At 39.1% G+C, this 16,145-nt stretch overlaps 2 protein-coding genes across 3 annotated transcripts in view; one reads left to right on the top strand and one right to left on the bottom strand.

The window, feature by feature from the left end:
* The first annotated feature begins 256 nt into the window (after positions 1–256).
* LOC148851625 (uncharacterized) lies at positions 257–2,095 on the top strand. The gene is made up of 2 exons (XM_088946626.1): positions 257–1,609; positions 1,798–2,095. The coding sequence occupies exon 1, from the start codon at positions 287–289 to the stop codon at positions 1,586–1,588; it is 1,302 nt and encodes a 433-aa protein (XP_088802752.1). The 5' UTR covers positions 257–286; the 3' UTR covers positions 1,589–1,609; positions 1,798–2,095.
* Positions 2,096–12,161: 10,066 nt separating this feature from the next.
* LOC148851624 (serine/threonine-protein kinase STY8-like) overlaps positions 12,162–16,145 on the bottom strand; it is a 77,405-nt gene continuing 73,421 nt past the window's right edge. Inside the window, exons 12-16 of one of the 2 annotated variants that reach the window (XM_088947891.1) lie at positions 15,401–15,496; positions 14,846–14,926; positions 14,682–14,732; positions 12,557–12,697; positions 12,162–12,491 (exon numbers count right to left, since the gene is read on the bottom strand). In XM_088947891.1, the coding sequence (XP_088804017.1) occupies positions 12,468–12,491; positions 12,557–12,697; positions 14,682–14,732; positions 14,846–14,926; positions 15,401–15,496 (393 nt within the window). In that variant the 3' untranslated portion in view covers positions 12,162–12,467. The remainder of the gene's footprint in view (positions 12,492–12,556; positions 12,698–14,681; positions 14,733–14,845; positions 14,927–15,400; positions 15,497–16,145) is intronic. The other variant, XM_088947890.1, reaches the window with a different exon arrangement.

Here is a 16,145-nt window from a genome sequence, read left to right as displayed (position 1 = left end):
AATAATCTAATATTATTTAATTATTTGTTGCTGAGCTTGCAGCCTCATGTCTCTTGGAATTATAGGAATCACAATTATGGAAAAGTAAATGAAGTAGTTAGTCAATAAAAGCATTCAATATATTAAGATTCAAGAGAGAGAGAGAGAGAGAGAGATCAATGGTTATAATCTTAATTTGATTTTACTATGTTATGTTGAGAGGTGTAGGAGAGGTAAATCGGTAAGCTATATAAAGGGGTGAGAAGGGCTACCTCAGGACATAACCAAACCCCATTTGGTAGTGAAGATGGGAAGAAAAGGAAGCGGGAGGGCCTCAATGGCCTCCTACGTAATCGCTGCTTTAGCGGTGTTGGTTTCTCTAAGTTTGCCGTCAGAGACTACAGCGACCTACTCTTATTCATCTCCACCACCACCGCCTCCTCATTACTACTACAAATCACCACCTCCACCACCTAAGCACCCCCATCCTCATCCCTACAAGTACAAGTCCCCACCACCTCCAGTTTACTCGCCTCCTCCACCTCATCCAGTCTACAAATACAAATCGCCACCTCCACCACCACCTCACCCAGTCTACAAGTACAAATCACCACCGCCTCCTCCTCCGGTCTATTCACCACCTCCACCTCACCCAGTTTACAAGTACAAGTCGCCACCACCACCACCACCTCACCCAGTGTACAAGTATAAATCCCCACCACCTCCTCCTCCTGTCTACTCACCACCACCACCTCACCCAGTTTACAAGTACAAATCCCCACCACCTCCACCTCACCCAGTTTACAAATACAAGTCTCCACCACCACCACCACCTCACCCAGTTTACAAGTACAAATCTCCACCACCTCCACCTCACCCAGTTTACAAGTACAAGTCTCCTCCACCACCACCTCCTAAACATCATCACCCGCATCCTCCTTACCATTACAAGTACAAATCACCACCACCTCCACCTCACCCGGTTTACAAATACAAGTCTCCACCACCACCTCCACCTCACCCAGTATACAAATACAAGTCTCCACCTCCACCTCCACCACACCCAGTATACAAGTACAAGTCCCCACCACCACCACCTCCCGTATATTCACCACCTCCACCACACCCAGTTTACAAGTACAAATCTCCCCCACCACCACCCAAGCACCCGCATCCACATCCCTACAAGTACAAATCTCCACCGCCTCCCACCCCGGTGTACAAGTACAAGTCCCCGCCACCTCCACCTACCCCAGTTTACAAGTACAAATCTCCACCACCTCCTCCGACCCCAGTTTACAAGTACAAATCTCCACCACCTCCTCCGACCCCAGTGTACAAGTACAAGTCTCCACCACCTCCAACTCCAGTGTACAAGTACAAGTCTCCGCCACCTCCAACTCCAGTGTACAAGTACAAGTCTCCGCCACCTCCAACGCCAGTGTACAAGTACAAGTCTCCGCCACCTCCAACGCCAGTGTACAAGTACAAGTCTCCGCCACCTCCAACACCAGTGTACAAGTACAAGTCTCCACCACCTCCTCCTCCCGTCTACTCGCCACCACATGTCTACTATTATGCTTCCCCTCCTCCTCCACACCACTACTAAGAGGGGCATTTCCAGAAAACGGTAATTAAACACATTATATTCTTTTTAATTAAGTTATTTTAATGTCAAAACCTTTTAAATACCATCGTAGGCGGCATTTCAGAAATGGGCTAAAGAGCACGTAGGTCAATGCATTACATATTTACGCACGTTGACAGCAAAATTTCTAATTTTATCTACAAATTTTGTGTTGTTTTTCCTTCTTGCAGGAAAGGAAGTTATTCTAAGATGGATAGGATCAAATAAGATGGAGGGCCCAGATCTTTTCTGTGATGGAAGGAAGGCGATTCTCCTGGTGCGGTTCTTTTATGAAGTAGTGTACAATAACGATGGGAAAGAAAAAGAAAGGAAGGATGCTTGAGTATTGTTTGTAATATTAATTAAAGTGTAGTGTAACGGTACATGTCTGTCAGCGGGGCAAGGCAATCCTCGTTTGTGTAAGTTTGTCTACGATCCTTTGGCAACCGAGAAGTTTGATTATTAGAAATAATAGATTTCTCAGAAAAAGCTCGAGTGCAATGCTTAAACTCCATACATACAAGTTCTAAATTCTAAGAATAACCAGAAATTAAAACTTGTAAAGGCGTACATGGGTTGCATCTAAATACTTTGATATTACATGGGTTGTGAAAATTTCATTGAAAATGCTTCGAAGAAGAGATACAACAAGAAGCACGTGGAAGAGCCCAATCTTCAATACCACAAAAACTGAACAAATCTGCCATTGGACAGGAATAGAGCTCACGAATTTAGAAACATTAATTACTTCCAGAAGTATGCTTGTTGTTTTCTCTGGTAATGACATAAAATTCAATTCAATAATCAATACTCTGTAGTGCAGTATTGTACAATAAATACTACGTTCTCTCAGGAATAAAAAAGTGAACAGAAGTTGATCATCACGCAGTCATTCCTTAAAAATGGTAAGCAATGATTAGTGAAGGGTGAAAAATTTTGGTTTTTCCAGTCTATGCGTACGAGAAGGTTAGGTCTGGTCCTCTGGAGCCTGGAGTCCTGGACTCATGCTTGTGCTTTCTGTCTGTCTCTGTATCAGAAGTTGGTGATGATGCTCCACGAAAGCCAACTGTATGCAAGCAGATGTATGTTGGGGCGCGACTCGCGACTCGCGACAGTGTCAGTCCTCTCTCTTTTCTGTTTGTCTTTTCTATATCGAAAGTAATGATCCCAAGTTCCCAATCTCCGTAAAACGTTGGGAATGGGACTAGTGTCGGTCCTGTTCTCCACAAGATGGTCGTAAACTAAACTATGCTCAAGACGACTGATTAATTACATGAATGCAAATTCCTTTTTATAATCAACGTCTAAAATGAAAGCAACTACTTGGGTTTTGATTTTTATATCAAAAGATCATTTGCGATAAAGCTAGATCCTACTTGGGGTTTGAATTTTCTATGTTTTCGGTAACATGTCGCAATTAGCATATATTTGGAACATTAGAAAGAGAGAACGTTAATAGAAGAAGAACGTGGTTTACAAGAATCCATCAAAGTATGGATCTGATTTAGTGGGCCCCGTGTTAGGTGCTCTGATTCTCTGCAAATTGGGTGACTAACAAAACTTACGTTTCCAACAGTTCTTAAGTGCCTAACCTTCTCACTCATGATTCATGGACACAATGAATAAGGTAATATTATTGTCACTCTCTGTCACTTTTCTTCTACATTTCTAAATTAGATCATTTTTTCTCACTTATGAGTAATGAATGAACACATGGGCTATTAATTGTGCGTGCCCAAGCGTGGACCCCTGCAGCCATTTAGTTATTTACTATACTTCAACTGTTCTTTTGCTTTATCAATCAAACTCCTAAACATTTACTAGCCTAGTTCTCATTTTCTGTTTGATCAAAATCCGGTTCAGTGGATGTGGATAGATCATAATGCAGTCAGTAATTCCCTAAGTCTGTGTTTGGTTATTGAAGGAAAAAGTAAAGAAAGGAAGGAAAAAGGTGGGAAAACTTTTACAAACCTTCAACAAGTTTTCCTATCTTTTTCTATTTTTTCCTTCAAACCAGACATAAGGAGAACTAATAAAGCTAGTTTATATCAAGGTTCAAAGTGTTAGAAGTTTCAACATTTAAACTGTATCATACTCGATTCAATTATTAATTTTTTGACTATATATGTTTGAGTGTGTGGATCTCCTCCGAAGAAAAACTGTTCCAACATAATCTATTTTTACGCATCTCACCATAAGACTGAGACCCACCCTCTATGAGATGTGTAGATATAAATCATGTTGAAATCGTTTTTTAGTTGGGAAAAAATCTGGATTCATGATGTTTTGGATTATGAAAGATAAAAAGGGCCTAATGCTTAAAACTTAAAGGCCCTCCTTTTAAATAGGGTATCAAAAGTTCAAAAATCAATATGTATCATATGATATGCATCACGGGTATTTTGTCTTCAAAGTACTGCAGTTAAGGGGTTTTGGAGCAGGAATATATATATATTTATATTTGGGGTCAGGGCGGGGACCTCAATCCCCATCCCCGACACGATGGGGTCGGGGAAGTTGGATTCCCATTGAGAATGGAGAAAATTGTCATCCCTACTGTCATGTTTACTCATGATTGGTTATGTAGCCCATTACACACGGTGTGACGAGTAACAAATTTGGACTCTAATTCATGGTTTTCAAAACTACACTGGACCAGACGATTGGACCAAAAAACTAGGAATCAATCACCTGATCAGTTTCATTTTACCCCAAAATTGCTTTTTGGCCAAAAACCATTGATTTGGTCAGTGAACCGCTGACCTGAATAGTCAAACTATCGAGCCATCAAACCATTTTCCCGAACAACCATTTTTAGGCTTTTTTTTTTATTTTTTATGTTTTTATCAGAGTGGGCCATCTATTTGGAGTGAACGGTTGGACCATTCAACACAGGAACTGGACCCAGTACGGTTGCCAAATATTTTGGCCCCATTGATTTGAGACACGTGGCAACTTTGGAGGGTAACATTATCCTTTTACATGCCTTGGAGGGCAATTGTGAGATTTCACCTCTAGGCTTAATGACGACCTCGTTTCTAACCGTTACGACCTTGATCAAACACTCTAGTTCATTAAATGTGAGAAACATTAATTTAGCCACATGGTGTTCATTGTAAATGAGACAGACGGTTAATAGAGATTGACATGGGAACTGTTACAAACTTCATCAATTCGGGTATTCTCTCTGATGCACTTTTACTCTTGCACGAGCTCTCATCTCGTAGCATAGTCTTTGCTCATAGAATTACACTTCAAGGGCCGGCCTGGCCCAGCCCCGCCCCCGGACAGGCTTGAACACACAAATGGGTCTGTGGACTTAATCTCAGGCCAAAAAACTTGGCTCGTAATAAATTCGAGCCGGGCTTGGGATTTGCCGAAATAACCCGGTTTGAGCTCGGCCCGGCCCGACCTATAATTAAAGCTAAAAATCATAGTCGAATACCCTTCTTTCTTTCACCTCTTTTTCCAATCGAACATTTCTTCTCCACATCCTCCAGAGTTCTCAGTCCTCACACTCTCAAGCAGCCACACAACCGGCAAAGCGGCAAACGTTCACCGGCACAACAACTCCAGCGGTGAGTAGACCTGTTCATGGGCGGTGCTGGGCCGAGCTGTGGCCGGGCTTTCACTTGTCATTAAGGGAAATATGCTAGGCCCGAGCTCGAGCCCGGCCCAACCTAATAAAAAAACAATTTTCCCTATTCAAATTAGAATTAAAAATTAAGATAGTTTTTTTTCCTATTTAAATGAACAATGGGCCTACAAGATGGTTTTTTTCCCCTTTCTTTTGTATTTTAAAACACAATTTTACATTCTTAAGTCAAAAAATTTATTCAAATGGACATAATCACATTACTCACTTTAAGTCTAATATTAGGTCAGGCCGGGCTATTTTGACAAAACTTGAGCCCGGCTCGAATTTATTGCGGACCAGGCTTTTTGGCCCGAGTTTAAGCCTGCGGACCTATAACTACGTTCAAGCTCAGGTCTAGCGATGAGTCCTCTCCTTCTCTCTCTCTCTCTCTCTCATTCTCTCTCTTTCTTTCTCTCTCTCGTTCCTCTTCTCAAATCTCAGACACCGACAACATCGAGGCGACGAATATAGGCACCGGCAGCTGCAATGAGTTCTCTCCCTCTCTCTCTCTCTCTCTCTCTCTCTTTCTCTCTCTCTCTCTCTCTCTCTCTCTCTCTCTCTCTTGCTCAGACGCGAACTGATCACTGTTAAAATCGCAGGTCGCAGCTCACAGTCACCGTGAACACAATCACCGGTGGTGAGTCCTTGGGCTTCGGGCTCGGGCTCAAGCTTGAGGCATTTTATCAGGGCCAGGCTCGGGCCCAAGTTGTAGGCTTGTTGGTTGGGCTGGGCTCGGGCTCGGGCTTGGGCCTAACAAATTTTCATTAATGAATAGTAAAAGCCCGACCCAAACCCAGCCCATGAACATGTCTAATTACCAATAAGAAAAACGTCTCAACCCCTTATTGACGTTGTATTGCCCAAGATTGTACCTTGTATATTGGGATGGCAATGGGTAGGTGCCAATAGGGTAGAAATTGATATCCCAACATGTACCTTCATGCTTTATGCTGTTTGGTTTGCACCTTATGCAGTTGAGGTGCAGGTATAAAGAGCAGCATAAGATGCTAAAAAAAAGAGCATAATATAGAATAATCACCATCCTCTTCTTCTTTTGTGCGCGCTGCAGCCACTAACCAGTAGCTATGGTTTTGAAGGGTCATCTCGAGTAAAGGGTGTGAATTGAAGACGGTTAAAAAAACATGTATGTATTAGATTTTTTTTGTTCAAAGATTGAGGCCCAATGAGTGGTTATTTCAGCCTCGACGGCATCAACATTTATGACTTATGCAAATGGTGTAGTCTTTATAGACAAGTTGCACCGTACGTGGACATTTGAAAACGACAGTGTTGTTATAGTGGGGGATGGGCTCCATCCATTGATCCATATATATAGTATAGTATAGGTGGAAATGAATTAAAAGAAAAGGAGATGTGGGGGACTCCTTTATCCATCATCCACACGTAATGAAAAGACAAAGAATAGAACAAAACACACATTGAAAAGAATCCTACTAACCCCTCTTCTCCCACACAAGGCCAATTTCTAGAAAACACAGAGAATTAGCTAATTAATTCCAAATTAAAGACATGAATTAGCTAATTAATTCCATAAAACGACGACTGGTTGTGTCCCTGTATATTTAACAGACAAATTAATTAATTAAAAATACCCTTATATGTATAAATTAGCTCAATTTGTGTCTTAAGTGGGTTTGGTTGCCATCAATTAGTAGAAGCAACTTCTCTGCTTCAACACAAATATTCATCAAATGTATTAATTATTTTTATTCCGCCTCTACTAATTAAGGATTAGGTAATCCATGGGGGCTACGCCTTTATTTGATTCTCTGTATCATCTAGTAAAAGAAAGCATGCGATTCAAATTAACAATGAAAAGAAAGAATAAGCGCAACTCCTTTACTCTGAATATTACAAGGACCAAACTTGTAGGCTTTGAAATTTTGCGCCCATGTAGAAATTTCATTATCTCTTCCATCCTCTCTGTATAGCATCTTTCTTTTCTTCTTTTGACTACATTTCTTCTAGATGATCCATGGATGAATTAGATATCGTATGGTGCTGATCATTTCATCTCATGCAGTCAAATTTGATCACAGCCCATGCAAATATACAATTCAATCTATATATTGAATTTATTGTGAGGATATTAAATTAATTAGCTTAGATTTGTTGATACTTTAGAATAATCGCAAAATGGATGGAGCCTAGACAAGGACATGAGAAGAGAAAAATCGAGTTTTTCTCTTTGAAAAGTATGATATTGATAAACGACATTAATTAAAAAATAAATAAATGATGAAGACCAGTCTCTCAATTTGAACCTGGGCGGCCAGCATACAAAGCCCGAGATCATAGAGGAAAAAAGTGAGAAAGAGGAGGAACAAAGGACACAAACAGAGGAGCAAGTGAAGGCCTTAATCCGAGGGGTTGAAATTATTGGTGTCGTAGTGAGAACAGCTAAGCCACCTCTATGTGTATATATATTATATGCTTTCACCCTGATTTCCAAAATAATAAAAAGTCTTATGTCCCCTTTGGTTTTATACATGAGTCAGTTCAGTGGTCATTGTCTCAAAAACTACAAAATAAGATTATGAGATTTCGGGTTTTCTCTCTGTGATCACAAATGTACGTAGGAATACCATTGCTTGTGATAAAGAGCGAAGGACAGAATGAACGTGGGATTCTTTCTCTCAACAGCGTAGAAACGAGACAGGGTGTGGGACCCAAACAAGAAACCAGAAAAGAAAAAGAAGGAAAAAGGATTATACTAAACTCCATTTGGATACTTGTTTGATATCGTTTTTTATTTTGCATGATTAATAATTTAATGCCTGCCCCAGAATTCAGCAGTGGAACAAGACAACAAATATTAGGGTGGAAGTAAGACTTTTCAAAGTTGAATCTGAAACCCAGAGGAGTGTGGACAATTTGTCTTGTAGCGTGTACTGCAAGGGATAATAGGGTGATGAAGTTGCTAGCAAAAGCATAAACTCTGTAATTTTGAATTTAGACCAGAATTCGATAGTGAGAATCATAAAATTTGATGATGCGTCGAGTCTTTTTCTTCGGGGCCATCCATCATGTCTAGCGGTGTAGGAGCCGGTACATTTGCTTAATTAGCTTGCTTTTAATTCAATGTATGTGGGGAACAAATTCATATGGGATGGGGTGTAGTACCATCCATGAATCATAAAACTCATGCGTGTGTAGTACATATTTGGTAAATATGAATATCTGGCTTCAAAAAACCAGCTACAAGCCTAGAACTAGAGGTTTCATGATCAAGTTAGTTGGCACCTTGATCATAAATATATTTGTATAATTCATTTACCGATACCAAAAAAGTATAAATATAATATTTAATTTAATTTTTTGACTGAATTTTATCATAAATTTTAGAGTTCATTTAATTCATGGGAATAGGAGCTTGGAGTTGAAATCAAAATGGCCCATTCTGATTTCAACCGTTTGATTGAATATGATTCTCATTCTTGGTAGAGTGGCCATTTCCTCTCCTTTCCTTAGAAATGAGAATTCTATTCTACCCAATTTCAATTCCAATTCCCTTCTTAACCAATAACCAAATAGATAGGGGAATTGGCCATTCCCATTCCGGTTCCAATGAATTTCAATTCCTCTGATTTCAACTGTAAACCAAACGAATCCTAATTTTTGGTAAAAAGAAAACAACTCCAATGATAAAGCAATATTGGAATTTAGCAGGCGTCTTTCTTTGCCATGTATTACCAAACGTGCTATAATAAAAGAGTAGATGAGAATGAGATAGAAGACATCAACTTGTATGGCCCACAAGTCATAACGTTGGTAGGACATAAGAAAAGATGATGTAGTTGCTTTGCCTGTTACGTGCCAAGTGCTAATCCCTCTCAAATGAAATGGCACATTTGCAACCATCGGATTGACGTTAGAGAGTAATTAGAGTTGTGATGGTACAACGTACGAGTCTGTCTAAAATCCAAAGGGAATAGTTGTGGGCTTGTGGCCTTCTGGGCCCTCTGGACTAGGAAACAAAAAATGTGTCGTCATATCATTTAAGTGGCCAGCCAGCTACAGATAGTACTAAATTGGCAATATCTCCTTGCACCTGGGACTTGTATTAATAACAACATTTGGTGGTAACACTTCACCACTGCTAAGTGCTACCCATTCATTCTAGCTTTGGCAATATCTCCTTGCCCTGTCTGAAAGGCAAAATCCATGGCTCCCACCCTACAAGAGTAAATATCTTTGGCATATCCACCAGATTCTGGGCCGTGTATTATTCACTGTTCAGACTCTGGAGAAGTCATCACTCATGACTCGGGTATTCACTGACGTATCCACCAGATTCTCCTCTATTATTATATTTATTTGTTATCATGTAGAGTATCAGTGGTTTAGCTTTGGCATATTCTCCAATAATTCCATAAGATATGTTATTTGTCATCGTTTTTTTTTATTTGAAAAAAATATATATATAGAAAATACAATGCTGCGGTTCTCTACATTTTTCTTTTTGTTTTTTAAATTGCAAAATTTACTCGTTCGTGCTAGAGGGGTGGTCACTGTTGAATTTTATTAAATCATAGAGAAGGTGACTTGGAGGGGATGTAAATTAAAAATCTAACCTCTTGAAAAAATTATAAAAGGGGTCATAACCTCATATACACAGCTAGCTAGAAGCCTGATGCACCCAAATAAGCTAAGCTGATTTAATTTAATTTGACTCGTAAGAAAAATATACCACTGCCTTCAATGATCACAAGAAAAGCTTATTTAATTCCCACTTGGTTCTGGGATTTTCTCTGGATACCCCACACGCATTTAATTTCATTAACTTACCTTTAGTAGGTAGCGCTGAGAGACCCAAGGTAGAAAGAGAAAGTTTCTAGAGCCCATGAACCTATGAAGGTGCAAAGTTTGGTGCAACCATTTCCATGCAACTTGTGAAGGCCTTTACATTGTGCAAGAGAGAACCAAGATAGGAGGAATCCAATCCAAAACTGGTCCATTGACACACTTAGTTCCAGGCACTTAACATCAACACCCACAGGAGAAGTCAGTTATTATCAAGTGATTTGTAACTCTATTATGTATTTTCATGCTTCACCATTCAAATGCTCCCCATTTGATTTCCGTCACTTTGAATAGTTTTAGATGACAAATTCCCCTGGCTTCACCAGCATCATTTTGTTTCAGATATAACCCATCAAAGTAGACTCAAAAGTGTTGCTTTTGAGGTGAACAACAGAGGAGAGCATTGAGAACCTGGGTTCCATGTTTCCATGTGAAGTTGGTTTAGGGATGAATGCTGAGTGAATGTAGAAGAGGATAAGGCTCCTGTAAAAAGGGTACAGGTAAACTACTAGCTCACCATCTCTCCTGCTGTAAATAAACTGGCCTAGTGGCCTTAGAATGGATGAGAAGACTGTGGTTTGGGACCTATAGTCGGTCCATGGGCTATATGCTCTGCATGGTTTTATTGGTGATCTTGTCGGTCAAGTGTAATGCTACCCAATACCATCCATAACCCACCAAAATGCTCACTTCTGAAACCTCCTCCACACCACCATCGCTACCCACCACCAAAGAATACACATTTTCTAAAACATCACAATTATCCTGCTTTTCCACCAGGGCCAAATCCACCACCAATACAACCTCAGCTTGGACCTCCACCCCCCATTTGACTACATATACCAACCACCTCCTCCTCTACTAGCTCTCACAAGTACACCACAAGTTTCTGGTGATATCTGTTTTCTTCTACAAATCTCCTCCACCCCCCAAATTTCACAAAGACAAAAACCCAACATTGCCATCACCTCCTATTTATGATGAATGCGTGTCACCACCCTCTACGCCCAGAGTTTTGCAGAAGCAAATAAATATTCACCCCCTTTTTCCCATCTACCACGTTCCTGAGCAACCGCATAGTTACTACACTTTACAAGCCTGTTAAAGAGACAAAACCGTCATAAAAGATCAACGACTTAAAGAGGTCATTGCTCTAGCATGGTGACTACTGACCAATAGCAACTGCTCCCTCGAGTTCCTAGTGCAGTGACAATGGAAACAATGCACCTTGACCATGTGTAATGTCTTTTCACACAAAGGTTTTATTTCTCTGTAAAATGCAAGGGGTCAACGTGAAACCATTTTTTGTGCTAACTCTAAGGTATCTCATGCAACTATACATGTTGAATCAGTTTTTTATTCCCAATTTTTAGGTTATTGGTGTATATCCCACTCAAGTCATGTCAGGCAATGGATACATGCATAATGAATTTAGGGTGTGTTTGATATGTAGGAATAGAGGTCTAGAATGGGAATTAGAATGGTCCATCTCGGTTCCAACTGTTTGGTTGGGCGGAACGAAACCCCACTCTCATTCTTGGTGGAATGCCATTCCCTCCCCTCCCTAATTCTGATAGATTTTGATTTCAATTCTAAACGCAAACAAACAGACCCTTTCGATTCTGTGCACTCTTCCCATAAAAGAGTGCAAAGTTGCAAACAAAAAGAGGCGGAACGTCAAAATATCTAATTGCACTAGCATGATAGCATCGCACATAGAACAAATCATTATGTCAATGTGAGTTGTCTCCTCGTTTGACTTCCCTAGAGAACTGCAAATCGTGCCTGTCTTCTGTTTACCTTTTATGGAACAAAGGCTTTCGTTGTGAGGAGGTTAGAGTAGCAAACAAATTGTGGTTTGGTTGATCACAAAGCTAAACATCTTTCCAGATATCAATAATATCTTTGAAATTTGGAAGTAAAAATTTTAAGATGTTGATTTGAGGTAAAACGCTGAAGGATTAACTTCAGCTTGAAATGGTTGAGATTTCAGTCAATTGGTTCCTTCTGCACTGGAATTTTCCCAATGAGCCCAATGAACGTCAAATCCATCAAATAATGCCCCTCTAAATGGTAGACGTGTTTTCTAATGTGTTGAATGACTAAGTTCTACATTTGCATTTCTGTGGAAAAGAAAATGGATCACGTTACACAAGGCAATTTACAGGGGACCTCTGGGTATATGAACTATGAAGTACCACCAAGTCAAGACTAACAGCTAATACAATCCAATTCATGATACAAACCTTTCACATATTTCCATCCTCCGATTCCTTGACCTCTATAATTTACTGAACCTATTGAAGAAAATGGCAAGAAAAGAAAAGATAACAAAATGGGGAAAGGAATCTCCCTAAATCAAGGGGGACATGCCGCTAGAAATGTTACAAACCAACTTGCTCATCGGTTGCTGCTTGAACTTTCCTGTCAATAACAGGGCTACTTAGATATTGTTTATAAGAAATATTAGTGATGAAAAAGTGATCTACCTGAATCTCTTGGGCAAATTCTTCCAGTTCAACAGCTATTTCTGAGAAGGAAGGCCGCTTAGAGGGAACTGCTTCCCAACACCTCTGCATCAAGTCTAATAGTTTTGGATGTGTCTTCTCGGGAAGAGCTGGTCGAAGACCCTGACATACACAGAAGAGACCAGTGAATTGATGGATATGGATGTTAGAAGAAGACTTAAGATAGATGCAAAGTTTTCTATAATATCACAAGGTACATGACCTAACAAGTCAATTACCAAAAAAAAAAAAAAAAAGAAAAGATTTGTTTTGGACAGAATCCCCTAAAAAGAGTATGCTGACCAATAACGGTTGAGATTGGGGTGTTAGTTTAGGCAAGCCTGTTTTACATGGACACTTCAAAATGGTGGCCTTATCCACTTGAGATTTGTGGATACACCAAAACCAACATGACACCTAGAGGGGACTCTTCTGATCTTTGTGAAATTCAAATATATGATTAATTTCTAATACTTGTCAATTTAATACAATGCCATGGATTATGACAAAATTTAGCATAATGTTGCTTGACGCTCCTGGATTCATTTTATGCTTCTGCTATACCTGAATCAGATTCCAACACACAAATACAAGTGTCCATGTGTCTAGAGCCTAAAGCAACTGGTTTTTTGTTTGGTATTTGGTGATATGCACCAACCCCCCTTCCTCAATATCAGTGGTTGTGGGAATCGAATCCGTGCCTATGCTGGAGCGAACCAGCTAACATACCAATTGAGCCACCTCTCAGTTGGTCTAGAGCAACTGGTTCAGGCAAAGTAAACATGTAACTTATTTCTCAAGCACAACCTCAAGAAAATCAAGTGGCCATTGTGAAGAAATAAGTGATCCAAAGCAACACCTTAAGAGGAAAGTTTAACTTTTTCAGGTTGACAGTGTAGTTGGCACTTTACTAATCCCTTTGAGATCGTATCTTCTTTTGATTTTAAGGCCTGATAGGGGGTTCTACAAAGTAGCCTTTGTGTTAGGAGAATTGTGTTTCACATGGAATATTAATTAACTTGGTTCTTATAGCTAATAAAAAAATGCCATTGGCTCTCATCCATGATGCCCAGATATAATACCAAGACGAAGATAGATATAGATACCAAGAATCCACAGAAGGGTATGGATATGAAAATATGACAAAGGGAAATGGCTCTACTAGCATCCAGTTTACTATGCTTATATTATTCTGTTACATGTAGTTTTTGAAGCTAGGTGTCATTTTTTAATGCTTGTATCTTTCCAAATTTAATAGAACTTCTACTGCATACAGAGTTTTATAGTATGACTATTTGAAAATACCATTTTAAATATTTTAAAGTTCCAATGCTATAAGGTATACCATAGAAGTTCCATGCATATTAGTTGCAGTATCAGATATGTATCATGTCCAACACCAGTATGCTAGACGTATACAGGTAAACGGGTATCATATGTCATAATTCTGTCTAAGGGCCACATTTTTCAGAAATAGAAAGGATAAAGACCATGACAAAAATTAAATTTATCTATTATAGAGATTTCACCAGGTCCTGCAAGTGGCGGATGGTATTCTCAAGCAAGGATGTGGATCAACAAAACGATCCACTTTATAAACATATTTAGTGCAAGAAAACACATGTCAGCCTAAATCCAACAAATTAACCAACTAGGATTAATGGTCATACCAGAATAAGCCTCCATAAGGCTGGATACTGAAACCAAAATTTTACTATTCATTTTATTTCTCCTTTTTATTTTAATCCATGATTTTGAGACCCGTAACATGATGCTTTCTAACAACTTCAAAGATTAAGTTACATACAATAAATGGTCACAACCTCCACAACACCATGTTCATGGAAAAGTAACATTGGTAAAGATTATATAAAAAATTGAAACCAGAGGCTCTCTTTTGATCCACAAAAACTTTTATCAGCAGAAAGTTTCATAAGATAAAATGTTACCCAAGAAAAGTTAGATGGATACAATCCATTTGTGTGAGTAATCTATTTCACAATTTTGAAGTTGAGATTCTGATGTATGGTTCGGGGAAAGGTTTTTTCATAATGCAACAGCATTATACTATGTAAATTATGTAACACAAATAAATAAAATTGCAAACCTGTCTCACTCCTAGGGCAGCTTGTAAGGGGGTCATGGTATCATAAGGCACCTGCAATGAGAAAAGTACTTGCATTTAATAGGATTGTCTTCAAAATGACAGCGTTCTTCATTCTAAATTTTTCTTAATCACCATATAGCATATGCTGCAACTTCAAGAAGTACCTTGCCTGTTGTCAACTCCCATAGTACTATTGCAAAGCTGAACACATCAGCTTTCTGATCATATGGTTGATGGTTTATAACCTTGTCCAAGATCAAAAGAGTGTTAATTAGAATGGCTCCCTAAATCATATCAATTAATTGAAATATAATATATAAGGATTTAAAAAATAATTGCTAGAAAAGGGGGACCTAGATGTTCATGCTACAAAAGGGGGAGGGGGAGGAAGGTTTTAGCTTATGCACAGCATTGTAGGACATACTCACATGTGGACCAACACACAAAAGGAAACTAAAGAAACAGTATAAGGTTCCATTCTTCCCATTTATCTAGCAATTATCCAATATGTTAATTATTGTGAAAGGTAGTCATGAGTTTGACCACAGCCTCAGACCTCATTGACCACTCTAAACCCAGCACATAAAGACCCAGGTATAGGAAGCTGATGGAAAGTTTGATAGCCATAACCATCATATAGAAACCCATCACTCAGTGCCCAACACTATAGTACATCAAGCCCAAGCAATAGATATGTTGCAAATTATGTGGAGTATCACCTCAGGAGCCATCCATCTGTAAGTCCCAGTCTCTGCTGTCATTACACCCTCTTGGTTTTGGAACCGAGCAACACCAAAATCTGCCACCTTTACAACCTTGAGAAAAATAAAACAACATAATTTCTTATATTTATTAGAAAGACCAGAAATACACTCCATGTATTCAATTAGAGAAAATCAACTTCCAACACACAAGTTTAAGAAGAGCCAACAAGTCAATTAGTTAGCACTATTGTTTTAAGAGAGAGTTACAAGTTGATACCAGAATCCACCAAGCAACAGAAACCCATTCTATATTCATCAAATGAATAGGCCATGGCACGGTGATTCAGGGCACCAAACTCAATTCTTAACTTTCAATGTGGTCAAAATTTATTTAGTATTCTCATTGATCAAAAAAAAAAATTATTTAGTATTCTCTATTTTTTACATTACCACAAGGATAAAAGTACAGGACAACTGAAATAGGAATATATGATTGGTTTAGGATTGTACCTTATGGTTTTATTCATACATTAATGTTTAGGTGCAAAGTTTTTCCCATATCGTTTTGTAATATTATCTGTCAAAAACTCAAATGATTAACCATCCAAGATATCTTGAACCATATATAACTTAGGAGACTTACACTTGATTGGCTGACAGATGTGTTTCTCAGTCTTAAAGAACTGTTATCAATAGATAGGAGTGATGTCTTAACTCTTAAGATCTATAGGCAGTGGAACAACCAAAACAGCTACTCAGG

This window comes from Nelumbo lutea, chromosome 5 (genome assembly GCF_056320005.1).
Source record: "Nelumbo lutea isolate HS-2025 chromosome 5, American lotus-T2T, whole genome shotgun sequence".
Lineage (NCBI taxonomy): Eukaryota > Viridiplantae > Streptophyta > Magnoliopsida > Proteales > Nelumbonaceae > Nelumbo > Nelumbo lutea.
This window is presented reverse-complemented; position numbering and strand designations above follow the sequence as displayed.

Excerpts from the sequence above, each read along its gene's own strand:
- LOC148851625 (XM_088946626.1), top strand. The coding sequence starts at position 287 with ATGGGAAGAAAAGGAAGCGGGAGGGCCTCAATGGCCTCCTACGTAATC.